The sequence below is a fragment of the Scatophagus argus genome, chromosome 16, assembly GCF_020382885.2.
Source record: "Scatophagus argus isolate fScaArg1 chromosome 16, fScaArg1.pri, whole genome shotgun sequence".
Classification (NCBI taxonomy): Eukaryota; Metazoa; Chordata; class Actinopteri; family Scatophagidae; genus Scatophagus; species Scatophagus argus.
The window spans coordinates 19,655,903-19,671,438 of record NC_058508.1 but is presented as its reverse complement, the minus strand read 5'-3'; the positions used below and the strand labels follow the sequence as shown (position 1 = coordinate 19,671,438).

The following is a 15,536-nucleotide window of genomic DNA, read 5'->3' as shown; positions in this document are numbered from 1 at the left end:
CACACAGTGAGGCAGTTGACTCTAGAAAAAGCGGTTTTAATACAAATTTACACAGACAAACACAAAGGAAGGGTGGAAAGCATTCAGATGTTGTTAATCTTCCTCGTCTGGTGGTTGATCTGCTGCAGCTTGATGTTTCTCCATCTTTGCTATCAACTCTGGAATAAAAGGAAAAACAACAGAAAACATGATTTAAGGGAATCATTAAGTTGTTTTCGTCACATGAAATAGTTTATTCCAACTTGTCAAATGGTCTTTTGACAAAGCCTGCTTACCCTTAGCAGGGTTGAAGACGCCGTTGGTTTGAGTGTTGCACACATAGCAACGCTTGGACCTGCGGTAATGCTGGAGAGCACAGGCCTCACAGAAGTAGTGCCTGCACCTGGGAGATATTTGACTGGTTAACACATTGCAACTGATCGTTAGGGCTCTGCACAGTGAAGAAACGGAGTAAACAAAGTTTACTTTGTGATGATGGGATTCTTGAAGGATTCCCTGCAGATGAAACACTTGAAGGGCAAATCCTCCTCGTCACTGCTCACCTCGTAGTTCTCATCATCTACAAGAAAGCGCAGTGTTGTTCAGGAAGTGCTGATAAAGGCACACAAAGTTAACATGAAATCCTCCCCCATCCTGAACTCACTATTGGCTCCATATCTGCCCTCTTCCAGCTCCCTCTCAATCTGCCAGCCGTGCTTGTAGTCCGATCTGTCATGGAGGAACTTGCAGCTGTCTAATGGTGGGATAGGAAAACATGAAGAACACTAAAATGACTGGCCAAGGTGTTAAAAAGCTTTTATCAAATCTCTTATCCCCACCTCCAAAACCACAGAAACCAGTCTCCTTATAGTCTTTGCAGATGTCCGGCTGGTAGTCCCACCTGACTGTGGCCCTCAGGTGTTCAGGGGCTCGGATTGGTCCTTTTCTGTTGAAAAGGTCAAAGAAAATTTACTGCTTCAATGATAACTGATGTACATACAAACACTCACAGGTGAATAATGTCTTGTGAAAGCACGAGTATGTCTTGCCTTAGTACTCACCTGACCATGCCAGAGGAGGCATTGCCCATGGTGGTATCTTTTGGCTTGATGAACTTTTGGTAGTTGTTGATCCCACGGTAGATTTTATCGTCTTCTTTACCCGTCAACTCCTGTTGGAGGAGAAAAAGGATTCAACCAGGACGTCGGTATCTTTAGTTCTTTGGCAGAAATGGGACAACAACATCACTTAATCTCCAACCTCTTGGATTTTCTGGCTCCTCTCAAAGATAGCCTGAGCGTCGTTGTCCCTCTCTGTGTCCAGCTGATATGTAGCAGTTGCACCCATGTCCTCAGGGCCCTCGGGTTTCTTTTTATGGGCAAGATTGAGAGAATAGCAAAGAGTGAGAGAGAGTTTTACAGCACTTCAATCAAGCAAGAGACTGTAGCTTTAGAACAACATGAGAGCCTGTGAACACACAAAACAGCCATCTCATCAGAGCTCAGAAAAACACGAATGCATTTGGAGAAATTAAGTAGACTTCAGTTTCTCATTCACTTTCCCTAACCAGGAGATTTAAATGACTGTGCATGCTGGTTACTGTCATATGAAAGAAGTTTCAACTTACTGCTGACCGTGTGGACTTGTAGGACACAGTAATCTTCTTTTCTTCTTTCTCATCTTCACTTTCACTGGAAGATACAGCATCTCTCTCCACCTTCTTTGTCTGAACAGGAACAAGACCCGGGTCAGGCTTAGCACACTCCTCAACTCAAACGGATTTTAAACTGTTAATGTCATTGCTGTCATGGTACCTTTTGAATCATGGGGTTCACCCGAGTGTCCTTCTTGCCTCTCCTGACCACAGAGCTTTGGTCCTCATCACTGTTGTCATCTGAAAAAAGAGAAAGACATACAAGATTGAAATGGTTTTCTTGTTTTTCATTTTTAATTTTGTGTTAAAGTCGGAGTCCAGCCCTCCATCAGTGGTGAGAGCAATAAGCTACCGCTAAAGCCCACAGACACTAGATTTGTCTGCTACGTTATCAAGCTGCACATGAAAAACATGGCTGGCTGTCGCGAAGCTCCAAATGCCGAGGGACAGGAACGCAGCACAACAGGTAACTGTTTTAACGGTAACGACATTTTTCACAACATGCCAGTTTAGTTACAGCATCGTTCACACATTTGTGTCGCCTTTGCTCCTTTGCCTCAAATAAATGTCAGTGTCAGTATTAAATACAGACATAAAATAACAGAAAAACATGCCAGTAAATGTAAGCTAATTTGTGTTTGACATTTCAGGACCGTTGACAAAGCCACGGTGAATTCTTGTTACGAAAAGCACTTGAAATGAGTGTTTGATACCTTTATCGCTGTCGCTTGCTTTTCTCTTTCGTCCAGAGAACTTTTTGGTAGATTTTTTGAACAGAAATGTACAAGGGCCCGTTTTTGTTTCCTCGGAGTCCGCCATCTTCCTTTCCGTGAATAAATAACCAATGTCGCCACAGCGCCCTCTTGTGTCTTGGAGTCTTTCAAATACGAGTTTAGTTAACTGCCCCCTGCTGGTCGAGACGAGAATCATCACTGCCCATATTGTTTGAAAATACAGTATATTCTTTTTATTTAAAAAATCAATGTTTTTTTTTCTCGCAAAAGACACACACGGTATATGATGCCTTCACTGTTCACGGAAATATGGTACTTGTATAAGGTTTTCATTATAGATTTAGCATCCTTTAGGGACTGCGCTGTCCATTAAGGCTTACTGTTATATTGTTTTGCATTTGTTTTATTTATCGGTATATACATATACATCTCTGATTTCTGTCACTGTCTGTATTATTGTTAGGCCTCTTGAAGTTGTATTGACATCTCGAAAGCTTTTTAATGCGAATTAAGCCTACAAAAATACGTGAAGGCATCTTTTCCACTGCTCTCATCTGTGCCAAGTTCACGACGTACACTGAACCGGAAATCATGATGGAAATAAAAGTGTCATTTCTCAACAAACGGCACAGTGAAACGCAAACAGGTGACGGTGATTTTATTTCGAAACTTCTTACCGGAACTTGTACATGTAATCGTCTCCAACTTGACGCTGCTCACCGCTTTCGTGTTCTCCTCCTCTAGCGGCGGCAGCAGCATCCGTGGCTCCCCGCAGAGGACAGCGGGTGTTTGTAGGACACAGAAGAGGAGGGAGGGGTCCTGGCCTGGGCACGGATCCCGAAGAGGCCCCGGGGCCGCCGCTGGATGGAGTCGGGCTGCATTCAGACAGCAATGGCTATGGGTCTGACATCGAAAAAGGCGTCTGCTCGAAGCGTCGGCGTGGAGCGGAAAAACCTCATCACGGTTTGCAGGTAGCTTACACATCACGACACCGACGACAGGCTGTGTTTTCTGCACGAACCAGTCCCTGCATGCTGCTCAGTCCGTCATCTCAATGAGATGACCACATTTATGTAACAGGCTCCTTCCTGCGCTGATGGGCAAACAAAGGCAGCACATCGTAAAAACAGCTTGGAAATAATGCAGATTAAAAAGCACGAAATGCGAGGGATGAAGAGGAGGCAGGTGCGTTTTCACCTTCGCGTGCCCCCCCGGCATCACATCCGCTTGTGTAGAAAAATATTACCTCAGAAATGCCCTTAATTTTCAGAGTGTTCCTCTCATATGGAGGGCACCTTTGCGTTCCCTAAATAGACTTTGCTGCCACCTCAAATTTGTTGTGACATTTAAAACCTCTCATGGGAAAGTCTCTTATTTTTTTATTTAACAGGTGGAAACACCCTCTTGATTTCCGCCTGTGCTGATTAACGCAGCTTCAAACGACAAAAAGAGACAAACGGGTGAATACTGAACATAATATCCCAGAACAGAGCTGGACAGAAGATCCGACAGCCAGCAGCAGTCAGGTTAAGTGCCCGTGTGGTGGGACAAGGGCGTTTGAAGCAGTGCGGGACCGGGCCCCCCCGCACACACACACACACACACACACACACACACACACACACACATGACCTCTGAAGTTGGGCATCCCTGATCTGATCTTGCTGTACTGTTGACAGCTGAATAAGCTTAAAAATGATGTTATTTCTAAAAGAACATATTTTAAAAAAGTGAACGTCTTGAGGGACTCTTTAATATGTCATGAGTGAGTTTGCCTTTTCTTGTTTTTCTGGCGTTTTGGTCCAGTAATGTTCCTCAAAAAGCAAAGTACATTTTGCATCGATTGTGCTGCAGTTTCACTCTTAAACGAGTCATCGTTTTCTTGAGAGCCTTTATGTTTACAGGATCCCTTTGATAAACTTTGTAGGTTTGCTATAATTAATGAATTACAGATAAACTGCAGTGGTGTTTGCAGTGTTATTGTCTCACTGCAGCACTCAAACTGTGTCTTTGCTACGTAAAGTAACGGTTATTGTCAGCATCAGCTGATCTGCTCATTATTTTCTTCGTGAATTGATTAACTGTCTGATTAACTGGTTAGAGAGCCTGAGGTGGCCTCTTCACAGATTGTTTTGTCTAACCGACGGTTCAAAACCTGAAAAATATTCAAATTAGTACCACAGCAGACTGAAACATGACTTTAAGTATCAGAACAGATTATTGATTACTGATTATTTTCTGTTGACAGGCTGATTGTTTGTTGTGGCTGTTTCAGAGTGATCGTATTATTTAATATTCTGTGATATCAGCAGAGGCTTGTAGGAAAACTAAAGCGTCACGATGACTCTTTTATAGCGTTCTTGTAACATTTATTGTAGCGTTCGTGCGGGTCTTGAATTACAAATTGACTACAGTCATAAATGATGTGGCAGTCAGAGACGAGATTTTGTGTGGACTGTGGAGGCGTTCTGCGACAGCGAGATCGTCTCGCTCCAAAGTCCTTTCTGTTTTATTTCCTCCTGAGTGTCTTTGTGGTTCACAGTGAATGTACACGGTGCTCAGGACTAAATAAAATCTTTAAAAGAAAGACAACATCCAGACTGTCAAATAGACACACAACCAAGCGTCTTTTATTCCGGTCCTTTCTGTCTAAGGTCCAGTCTGCATTTTAGAGACACGAACAGAGAAGCAAAACATCACACAGCTCGTCTGCAAAGAAAGGAAAGTTCTCACAGTGGACGGACAACACGGAGAAGGATTAGCGAGGGCACAAAAACGCTGCTGTGTTCAGTTTGGCCTGACTTGGCTGAGACCGTTTTAATCGTTTAGGCATTTTAATAACGAACACACAAGACAGAAATAAATCTCAAACAGCTTTCCGTCAGTAATGCTCACAACACAGATTCTCTCCATTTTCTAATGAACAACATGACATTGATTAGCTTCAGCTGGAGGGCGACTTCTTCCAGGCCAGTCTGCGGGCTGTCAGACCTGCTTCTCCTCGTTCAGGATGATTTCTGACCTTCTCTTCATTCACGTTTCCTGTTTGATGTCATTCTGGTCAGAGGTGATTCAGGTAGTCCAAGGTTGTTGTGTGTGTTGTTTCGGTCTCATTGGAGAGAGACCCTGAATCAGCAGCAGGCCTCTGGCTGTGCATTAAGGCGGGCTGGGCGTCATGTTGGTGCAGGATCCAGGATCCAGGATCCAGGATCCAGGGTCCAGGTTCTCGTCGTGCTGCTGAGACTCTCCCACAACTTGCACTGCTGCCTTGCTCCAGTAGCTTAGCTGATGTTAGTGCTCGATTAGTACACCAGGCCAAGCTTGTATTTTCCCCTAACACGTGTGTGTGTGTGTGTGTGTGTGTGTGTGTGTGTGTGTGTGTGTGTGTAAAAACCTGACCTCTTTTTTTTCCCCCTCATCATACACGTTTAAAATACAACCAGCACACGCAGAGATTAACTATTTTCAATCCTCAACAATTTGGCAACAAGTCTTTTAATGGGACTTCAGAGAAAGGGGGGCAGTTTCTGTTCAGGTCTGGGCCTCTTACTGGGTGGGTCATGTTGTACCAGGCACAGAAACCCGCCGTGTTTGCGGTGTCATGCTGAACAATGAACGAGCCGACTTTAACTAGACACACGTGTGCAGCGGCAGACATTTAGGCTAAACTTAAAATTAAAGATGGCAGTGAAGATAACCAAAGGACTGATGCGGTGAGGTGAAACAGCCGCAGCTTCAGAGGAATACTCATAAAATCTTTCTGGAAGTAGTTGTGATTTTAGCTGCAAGGTTTTTTCACCTGACGGCATCAGGAAAATCCAGAGGAAGTCGGCAGCTTTGATTTGACTCTGTGATGTTTGTCGTGTCCACAGTGACAGCAGCGTCAGCGTGATCTGCTGCATCTCTGAGCTGTTGCCACTGGAAACAGGTTTTCTCTTAACACGGCAGGGCTGAGGCCTTCTGCGAGCCAGCGGGGACTTTCATGTAACTCCAGTTTAACTTTGTTCATCTGAGCTGAATTTGGCAAAACAAAAACAAATATAAAAAAAAGATCAACTGTCACAATAGAATTTGTTTAAGAGGCCCCATGCTGTACTGTGACGTTTGGCTGCTTTAGTCTGGCTCTCATGCCGTCGTCTGTGCAGGAGCAGGTGCTGCTGTGGACGCGGTGAACCTAAGAAAACATAGATAAGATGAGTGAGACTCGACGGGTCTGACATGATGGTGATATCCTTTCAGCTGCTTCCTGTAAACAAGAGGAACAGGGAGTGAAAGGAGGAAGGGCGGAGGGGCAGGGGGGGCAGGGGGGGCGGTGCATCTGAGCTGAGGTTTGAGCTCGTCTGGGGCGTGACTCGCGAGTCGACGTCGCTGCGTATTCGAGTGTCGTAGACGTGCTCGTGCAAGTTTGAATTTCCAGCTCTGTCAGCTTCTGCTTTTGAGAAATAATCCAAAATCTGCATGTCTGGAATAACAATGTTTTTCTTTTGTTTTAGTTTATCTGCATCGTGCAGCCTCTTTTTGCATTTTCCCTGATTTCTTGTGTTTACCGACACCATCAAGTATGTGAAATTACAGCAGAGGTATCTGTAGGTTTGACGACACATTTGCGTATCTCTCATCTGCAGATCTGCCTTCTCCCTCGCTGGCAGTTCCTCTGTGACACCCTGCTATTCTGCTTTCTACCCCCCCGTCAGCTTCAAACATCAGATTCACACTCGCAGCGTTGCTCCGCCCAACACCTTTACTGTCCGTCTTGCACGCTAATCCCTCTACACCTCCTCTAACCATGAAACACTTTGCCTGGACGCTTACTCGCAGTGGGGGGGTGGGGGTGAGAGAAAGACACACCCTGCTGTAGTTGCATTTTTATGTCTCATTTAGTCTATTTTTGATTTGGCCCAATTTGTCATTCTAATCTTAATATTCCTCAAAGCTCGTTCTTTCTCTTGGCCTTTTGTGCCGATCCAGTACAGGACAGGACAGGACAGGACAGGACAGGACGTCTCCCCCAACGCTCCAGGACGATAAACACAGCACTGGCTTGGTGTTACAAAATGCTGCTGCCAGTGAGGAGTCTGCCTGTGTCATCTGATCCTGCCGGTTATGCCAAGACTGAGGAGAGGAGAGAGAGAGAGAGACAGAAAGAGGAGGAGAGAGAAGGAGAGAGAAGTCAGGGAAATGTTTGTGGTGGGGGGGATGAAAGCTGTGAGAGTTAATGTGGAGCTGGTGCATTCAGGGTGGCTGTCACTGCTGGTAAATGTAGTTCTGGTTATCCTGGCTGCTGGTGCTGCGGGTCAAACACACTTGTGTGAGTACAGTAGAGGGGCGAGAAAGGAGAACAAGGGGGCATTTTCAAAGCAGGGAGCTGGGAGTGGGCCTGGCAGCGATCCAGACTGTGTGTGTGTGTGTGTGTGTGTGTGTGTGAAGGGGCACAAAAGAAGCTTGTGAGGAGGCCCTGCAGTTGTTTTTCAGTGTCAAATCGTACCAAGAACATGTTGCTATTCCACTCCAACCATTTGCATTCGAGGCACGCCAGCAATTCCCCCCTCAGATCAAAGGACTCCAGTTAATGTACAATCATCTGCTGTGGTGTTCCCTTTGAGAACACTTTAGCTGATCAGAGGGGCCAGCAACAGTTGACTTTTTGTTATGATTTTAAGTGCTGTAACATCAACAAACACTCCCATACTGGACCCTGGGAGCCACAGGGTGGGGTGGGGGGGGTTTTGGTGGTTTTCCAGGAGTTTGGCACGCGGAGTAATGAGGAACTGCTTGATGTCATAAACCTCTCTGTCGTTAAAAGTCTGCACAAAGAGGGAATGTATGTTTCATTGCCCACTTCACATCTGTGGCTTTGGAGAGAGCAGTACAGTTTCCTACAAAATCCCCTTACTGACGGGACTCCTTAAGACCAAATCATGTCAAAAAAGAACCGCTCTTATGAAGCAGAATTTCTTTGTGGAGCTTAAATGTGACAGTGATTGAGACTCTCTTCTCCGCCAAGCAACATTTGAACTTACTAGCAGCTGGATTTGTTTCGTAAAACACAGTGGAGTCTACCTGACATCCTGGGGCTCTGATGTACCTGAACATCTGGCTGACCTACTTGTGATTTTGCAGATAAAGTTGTGAGACAGAATTTGGATGCCACTGACCTGTTTCCTTGATAAATCCGGCATGACCAAAAACAAGTCAAAGATCCAAAAGCAGGTTTAATCCGGTTTTCGTTCTCGGTTGGAGTAGACCCTGTGCTGATGTTGCAGTGGTGTCCATATGTTCTCTGTGACGGTGCTGTTTTCCTGTGACATTTTGTGCCATACCCCTCACCCCGCTACCAGGTCCCCTCTCATCTAGAGCGTCTTGCGTTTGGGGAAGATGGCTTTCCGAAAAGAGGTGGTGGTGGAGCCTCTGCTGAAAGAGGCGCTGCCCAGGGAGATCTTGGTCTTCCCGCTGGTGATGGTGGAGGAGCCCAGAGAGGTCGTGCTCTTGCCTCTGGTGATAGAGGAGTTCCCCACCGCAAGCCTGCTCTTCCCCCTCTTTATGGTGGTGTTGCCCAGCGTTAAGGCCGTCTTCCCCTCGGTGAAGCTGGTGTTGCCCATTGAGGAGAGGCTCGTCTTCCTGACCCAGATTCGACGGCGGGCTTCGGGGCTCACTCGACGCAAAGCATCGCACACTCATGCAGCACACCCTGCTCTGTCCCTCGGGGGTAATAGTAACATCAGCTACGATCCAGAGCAGACCAGAATGCTAAGCGTGGATAGCACGACCCCCGTGTCACATAAAGCCTTCGTTGAGCTGATCGACGTGGGCTCTGGAAGGCCACATACCGCCCATGTGTCCCCGTGAATGGACAGAGGCAGCCGTAGGTGGCCACAGCCTATCTGGGGGGAATGGGACAGTGGAGCGATTGTCCTATCTCCACGACGACACCAGACGGTTGAAGGGCACATTGTTGCAAAGGGGGCAATCTGTGGTGACATCACTTTCTTCTGAGCCATTGTTCCTTATAGCCTCTGATTGTAAGACTTAGCCTCTGTGTACAACTGTAAACACCATATGTGAAATGATTGGCATCGTGTCAGAACTGATAAAGGAACGGATGAACGTGTTGATGTTCTCCACATGGGGTCGAGGCTTTGATCGCGCCTCTCCTGTGTTTGTGTTGTCCCTCCATTTGAAATATGGGCGTGACCCGTTCAGTTGGTGTTTATTTGTGTCCTTGCTGAACTGTTTGCAAGTCGTGACGCTTTTGAGTTTGGTAACGTCTACCGTTTATGTCATTTAGATGGCAGAATGTCTCAGAAAAAGTCAGATCTATTCACAAAACAATCAAACCAAGCCAGAGTTTAGACATGTTAACTTTTATAAGCATTGTTACATCAACCAGCCTTTACAGTTTTTCTGTTTCAAAACTGCGTTTCCTCCTGGACGTGTGGCAGCAAAGTTACGGAAATGTGGGCAGACTCCAGAATATCAACCAATCTCATCAGCATGCACAAAAATACCACATTTATGCCAAAGTTGTAGACATGTCGTTGCACAGTATTACAGGAGAATCTCTTGTGTCTCCCTGTACATCCCACAGGGCTGCTTCACACTTTCCCTCCCTGCCAAGTAGACACACCGTAAACCGTCATGTCATCGCTGTCACGTTTGCATAGCACACTCAGCGTGGCTTTGGAACATCTCACTCTTGATTGCAAACCCATTAGATCTGCAGCTCACTTAGCACTTTCTGACTTGGGAAGCCACTTTAGTATCTTGTGCAAAACATCGCAGCAGACGATGTCGTGCCACACTGAGCTGTAATTCCTGACGCAAACTGATTACAAACACAGCAGCTTTTTTTTTTTGCTTTTTTTTTTTTTTTTTATTAAATCGACTACTACTGACCTGCTAAAACTGACCAGATAGAAACATCCTTGGGTTTTTAAGTGTGTGCAGAAATCATGTGTGAAAATCCCAGTAGATGTTGCTGTGCCTTTCTTTGCCCCTGATGAGGGTAGTTTTGACCACAGACACAGACTTGGTCCCATGGGTGAAGGTCAGAGTGGTGAGAGAGCTTGTGGTCTCCCCTCGCGTAACAGAGGTTATGCCTACCGCCAGGCTGGTGTTTCCCAGAGTTACGGTGGTTCTGCTCCAGGAGATGGAGGATTTGCCCCAGGAGATGGCGTACTTAGTCCTCAGGATCGAAACCCTGCCTTTGGTGAAGGAGGTCTTGCTTGACGAGAATGTAGTTTTCCACTCATTGTTAGAGTCTTTTTTGGACTTCGTGGCTGCTTTGGGTGTCTTAGCCCTGGCTTCAGTGGTCCTTTCCATCTAGGTGTTCCTGCGCTTGGGCATCAAGGCTTTGCGGAAGGATGTGGTCGTGGTTCCCCGGCTGAAGCTGGCCCGTCCCAGAGCCACAGTCGTCTTTTGCCTTTGGATGGTGGAATCTCCCATGGAGGTGGTGGTCACTCCCCTGAAGATGGAGGAGTTGCCCAAGGAGACAGTCGTCTTTCCCCTGGCGATGGAGGTGCTTCCCACTGCCAGGGCAGTCTTGCCCTCGGTGATGCTAGTGTTGCCCATCGAAGCAGAGGCAGTCAGCCCGAGCCCGTGACTGGATTCCAGCTCCTAACATGCAAGCCGCATAGCTGCCTGTGGGTGCAGCAGGACGAGCATGTGAGGCCAAAAGCCAAACTAAAGCTGCAACAGCGGCTGGCCTAAATAGATCAGACCACCGTGTATAGATGAGGGGGAGGGAATTATTTGATCATTCTTTGATGCTGGCCGGTCCCTCAGAGAGACGAGACCCAGAGGGACCTGGAAGCACAGCGTGCACAAAGGCTGAAAAGACAGGGGGTTAATTGTATTGTTTTCATGATAACACTGCCAAAGCACTGAAGGGGTACATTGTGCAGTACACAAGACAATTGGGGTGACCTCAGTATGATAAGATGGCGTGGTTCCCAAAAAAACCCTCCTCCCTGCTATTGTGTCAGGGTTCAAATACAGTAGTGCATTTGTCTGCTCGGGTACAGTACACGGCTGCGTTGCATCGGCTTGTGCAGCACACAACTGACGCGCTGAAAGCTCAAATCCTTCACATTTGCAGAGTAGAGAAGTGTTTTTTGTTTTGTTTTTTTTACCTTTCAGTGTCACATGTTTTTCTAATTCCTCTTTTTCTGTGTGCTTCTGTTGCAGATTCTCTGTAAAGACTCTCCTAGAAAAGTACACAGCAGAGCCCATAGATGACTCATCTGAGGAGTTTATGAACTTTGCCGCCATTTTAGAGCACATCCTCAGCCACCGCTTCAAAGGTAACACTGCAGGTAACACATAGCAAAAAAAAAAATGGACAAATCGGCCGACGTGACTGGAATGGAAATCTGCTGCACAGATGTTTCTGTATACATTAACCATGGAGGCAAAATTATTATTATATTATTATCAAAAGGTGGAAAACATGAATGATCACACGGTTAAGTGTACTGCTGCCGTTGTTGCCTGCTCACAGTGTGGGCTGATGTCAGGGCAGAAATGGTTTATTGCTGTGTTTTAATGTCGGAGCAGGTTCGGGGAGCTGGTTCAGCTCAGATGGACAGCGCAGTTTCTGGGAATATATTCGGCTGGCGTGCAGCAAGGTGCAGAACAACTGCATCGCCAGCATCGAAAACATAGAGAACATCAGCACGTCACGAGCCAAGGCAAGAGCGTTTGTGTGTGGGATCCTTCGAGAGAGAGCAGCAAAGAAGGCCTTCTGTTCCTACTCACTTTTTTCATTGTCCTGCAGGGGCGGGCATGGATTCGAGTGGCGCTGATGGAAAAACGTCTGTCTGAATATGTATCCACTGCTCTGAGGGACACAAGAACAACTAGGTCAGACAGATCAGAAATCTGATCTTTTATTTTTTATTATTCTCAGGTACCCCTGCAGCAGGGATCCCACACATTCACATTCACTCAGATGTCACAGGTTCTCGAGTACAAGTAAAAGACCTCACATGCCACACGCTGCAGATAACAGATAACATAACATGAACTCTGTCATCAGCTGACTGCTGCATGGAGGCTGATGATAGTTGGATGATAGTCTGCTCTTCACCTGACAGGAGGTTCTACGATGATGGAGCCATCATGCTGAGAGAGGAGGCCACAGTCCTGACCGGCATGCTGATTGGCCTGAGTGCCATTGACTTCAGGTGAAGACTCTGATACACAGAATGTTTCAGTATATAAAGTACGTGTAGAGTAGTGCAGCCTGGGCTTTTTTAACATCAGCACAGTAAATGCAGAAAGTAACCTGCATGAATTATACTGCGTATGTGAATGTGAATATAGCATACTCTAATCTATAAATGAATCTTCACTCTGACTACACTGAACAATTAAGTATTTTATTAACGTTTTATTAAAAAATGAAAATGAAACAAATATCAGTATGTTTGTTTCGAGTCTTTTGCGGCCTCATGCGGGGGTCCTGACTCCCACGTTTAGTGACCCTGTTAAAGTGTTAGTGAAGCGTATGTGTGATGAATAATACAGTGTGATAGGATGTATTCGTACTTCCACATGTTTAATGTATTTCTTCATCAGTTATGAATGTGAAAGTATGTCTGACACATAGTGAAAGTGGGCGAATCATATTTCTGAGATGTGCTGAACAAACATTTCCTTCCATGCTACGTTTCAGTCCAGTAATGTTCCGAAAATGAGTTTTGCAGTCCTTGATTCCAAACAGCAGCTCTTCATACAAAGTTCCTGTGTTTCTGTGCAGCTTTTGCTTGAAGGGGGAAACTCTGGACGGTAAATCGCCTGCTGTGATTGACTACACGCCGTACCTGAAGTTCACTCAGAGGTGAGACTGACTCACTAAACCTTTAGCATCACGCATGCGTGTGTGTTTGTGAGTGTGTGCGTGTGCGACACTCAAACACTGTTGCCTCTCTGCTGCGGCAGCTACGACTACCTGAGCGATGAGGAGGACCGTCGCAGCGTGGACAGCAGCAACAGCGAGGAGAGCGTCCCAGAGCATCCCTACATCCCTCTGGTGACCGACGAGGAGAGCTGGAGCAACAAGTGTCGCAAGATGGAGCAGAGGTTTAAGATCGTCTACGCCCAAAAGGTGACTCGCGCAAACTGTTAAAGTCACGTTGAAATTGCTCGCTATGAGTTTCTGCACATGAACCTCCTTTCTCTGGTGTCGCAGGGCTACCTGGAGGAGCTGGTGCGCCTGCGGGAGTCGCAGCTGAAGAACGTGGAGACGGAGAACAAGTGTCTGAGAGCCAAGGTGGAGGAGCTGACGGTCCAGAGCCAGCAAGAGAAGAAGGAGCTGGAGGCCATCGTGTTGGAGCTGCAGGCACAACTGTGAGGGAAGCACGAGGACACACACACACACACACACACACACGTGCTCACCTCATCATAAGGACTTCATGCACACAATAAAAGGATTTTAAATTTAATTATTTGTGTTTCATGCAGCTCTGCCCTCATGCCCTGTGATTCCTCCCACCTGGCGAAAGATCTTTCCATCCCGCTGGTCAACCAGTGGTCCGCCGTCACAAACAACCAGGGTGACGTCAAGCTCTTCCGCAGGTGAACACGAGACACGAACAGTATGCTTATGTTTTGTTTTTATTTGTTTGTATGTGATCCATACATGCAGAACAGATGAAACAAGATGCTGATAGATGCAGTCAGTGTACAGAAGGACATGATGATGATGATGATGATGACGATGATGATGACGATGAGGATGAGGATGATGAGGATGTCTCTGTCCTCACAGGAGGAGTTTCCACAGTTTGGAGCAGCTTTCTGCTGAAGTCAGTCTGAACTCGGACTCCCAGAAGACTGGAGACGGGAGGCAGAACGGAGACGCCGCCTGGACTTCAGGAGGTAAAAAAAAAACCAAAAACTTTTCACAGCAGCGTTTAAATGTGTGGTGATTTATCATGTACTGCAGTTCTGTTCATTTCGAGATGAGCCACACATGCACATGCACATGCACATGCACGTGCATGCCCATACAAAGGCACACTTGATGCCTGTTTATGATGCTCCACGTGGGCAGCTTGAGCTGTGCACGAACAGACGCTCACTTTTATTGTGCCTTTTCTCTGTTTTGTGTCTGCAGGAAAAGACAACACTCCCTCCATGCTGGGCCTGTGCGGCTCTCTGGCCTCTTTGCCGAGCTCCAAGTCCCTGGCCAGCCTCAAGTCCAGTGAGTGTTTGGTCAACATCAGCACTGAAGCCAGCCCTGCGCTCTCTCCCAGCTAGGAGCTCCAAACCAACAACAACAGAGATTTAACCCCCCAGCCTGTCTGCCTGGTGATGCTGCGTCGACCAAATCCCTGCTCCCACAGTCCAACACCGTCAGTAGAGAAAACAACGGGAAAGTCACAACACCATCTCTGGATTTTTGTACACATGAGAGTGAAGTCACCGTGAAGCTCAAAGGATCCATCTCTTCTGGTGTTTTCCCCTTCTCCTTCGCCTTATCAGCTCGACTCTTCTGTCACACTCTCATCATCCACCTCTTCTGCAAACTTCCCGTCAGACCTTCTCCAGTCCCTTCATTTATTTCCTTAAATCCTGCTCCTTATTTTAATATCAGTATTCTTCCACGACATCGTCCGAGTGTTTGTGTGCCTTTGGCCTGTTTTTATTCAGTCTTCTTGTCAAAGTGTAAGCAAAACCAAAACTTGCAGCTCTGTGGATGCAGCCACTTGTGGAGAGAGATGCGGTGAGATGATCTGTAAGAAGCAGAGGATGGGTGTTCACATGCTGTCGTGGCACTGACAAGTATGAAAGTGCATATCATTCCTGCTTGAGTAATCAAACGCTGTTAGAGTGTGAAGCTGTTTGTTGAATCTATCGAACCTGAAGCTACCACATATGTTCATTTATCTCATTTTATCCTGCTGTATGTTCTTTGTACGTGCATTTATTGGGTTATTTTTGTTTCTTTTGTGTTGCAATAAACTGCCTTTTTTTCCATTATGTGTGCCTGCTTGTGTTGATCACAACACTGTATGGAGTATTTATATGGGGGGGAGGGGGTTCAGAGGCACAGAAAGATGGTTAATGGAGATGTTGGACTGAGCAGCGGGTTTCACAGGACGTGTGCTCTGGCTCCATCTTGTGGTGAAACATTATATGGTGCAACATATCAATTGAGGGGCTTC

The 15,536-nt window shown here is 46.5% G+C and overlaps 2 protein-coding genes and 1 long non-coding RNA gene across 4 annotated transcripts; 1 reads left to right on the top strand and 2 right to left on the bottom strand.

Annotated features, from left to right (window-relative positions):
- Positions 1–15: 15 nt before the first annotated feature.
- rnf113a (ring finger protein 113A) lies at positions 16–3,073 on the bottom strand. The gene is made up of 11 exons (XM_046414374.1): positions 3,045–3,073; positions 2,347–2,540; positions 1,794–1,873; positions 1,607–1,705; positions 1,240–1,347; positions 1,041–1,150; positions 819–925; positions 644–733; positions 466–559; positions 276–382; positions 16–158 (listed from the first exon to the last, which is right to left on the bottom strand). Exons 1-11 carry the CDS (start codon positions 3,056–3,058, stop codon positions 94–96), a joined length of 1,068 nt encoding a protein of 355 aa, XP_046270330.1. The 5' UTR covers positions 3,059–3,073; the 3' UTR covers positions 16–93.
- Positions 3,074–3,095: 22 nt separating this feature from the next.
- On the top strand, positions 3,096–15,351 carry rundc3aa (RUN domain containing 3Aa). Of its 2 annotated transcripts, none has more exons than XM_046414369.1 (11): positions 3,096–3,338; positions 11,551–11,666; positions 11,920–12,053; positions 12,140–12,225; positions 12,459–12,548; positions 13,124–13,204; positions 13,306–13,471; positions 13,556–13,713; positions 13,831–13,944; positions 14,138–14,247; positions 14,486–15,351. In XM_046414369.1, the coding sequence occupies exons 1-11, from the start codon at positions 3,232–3,234 to the stop codon at positions 14,626–14,628; spliced, it is 1,305 nt and encodes a 434-aa protein (XP_046270325.1). In that variant the 5' UTR covers positions 3,096–3,231; the 3' UTR covers positions 14,629–15,351. The 2 variants fall into 2 exon arrangements, with proteins under 2 accessions (XP_046270325.1, XP_046270324.1); XM_046414368.1 differs by having other exon boundaries at positions 11,551–11,678.
- On the bottom strand, positions 4,720–8,711 carry LOC124072741. Its single transcript, XR_006845586.1, has 2 exons — positions 8,523–8,711; positions 4,720–7,479 (listed from the first exon to the last, which is right to left on the bottom strand). It is a non-coding gene; the product is annotated as an uncharacterized LOC124072741 (long non-coding RNA).
- Positions 15,352–15,536: the final 185 nt, after the last annotated feature.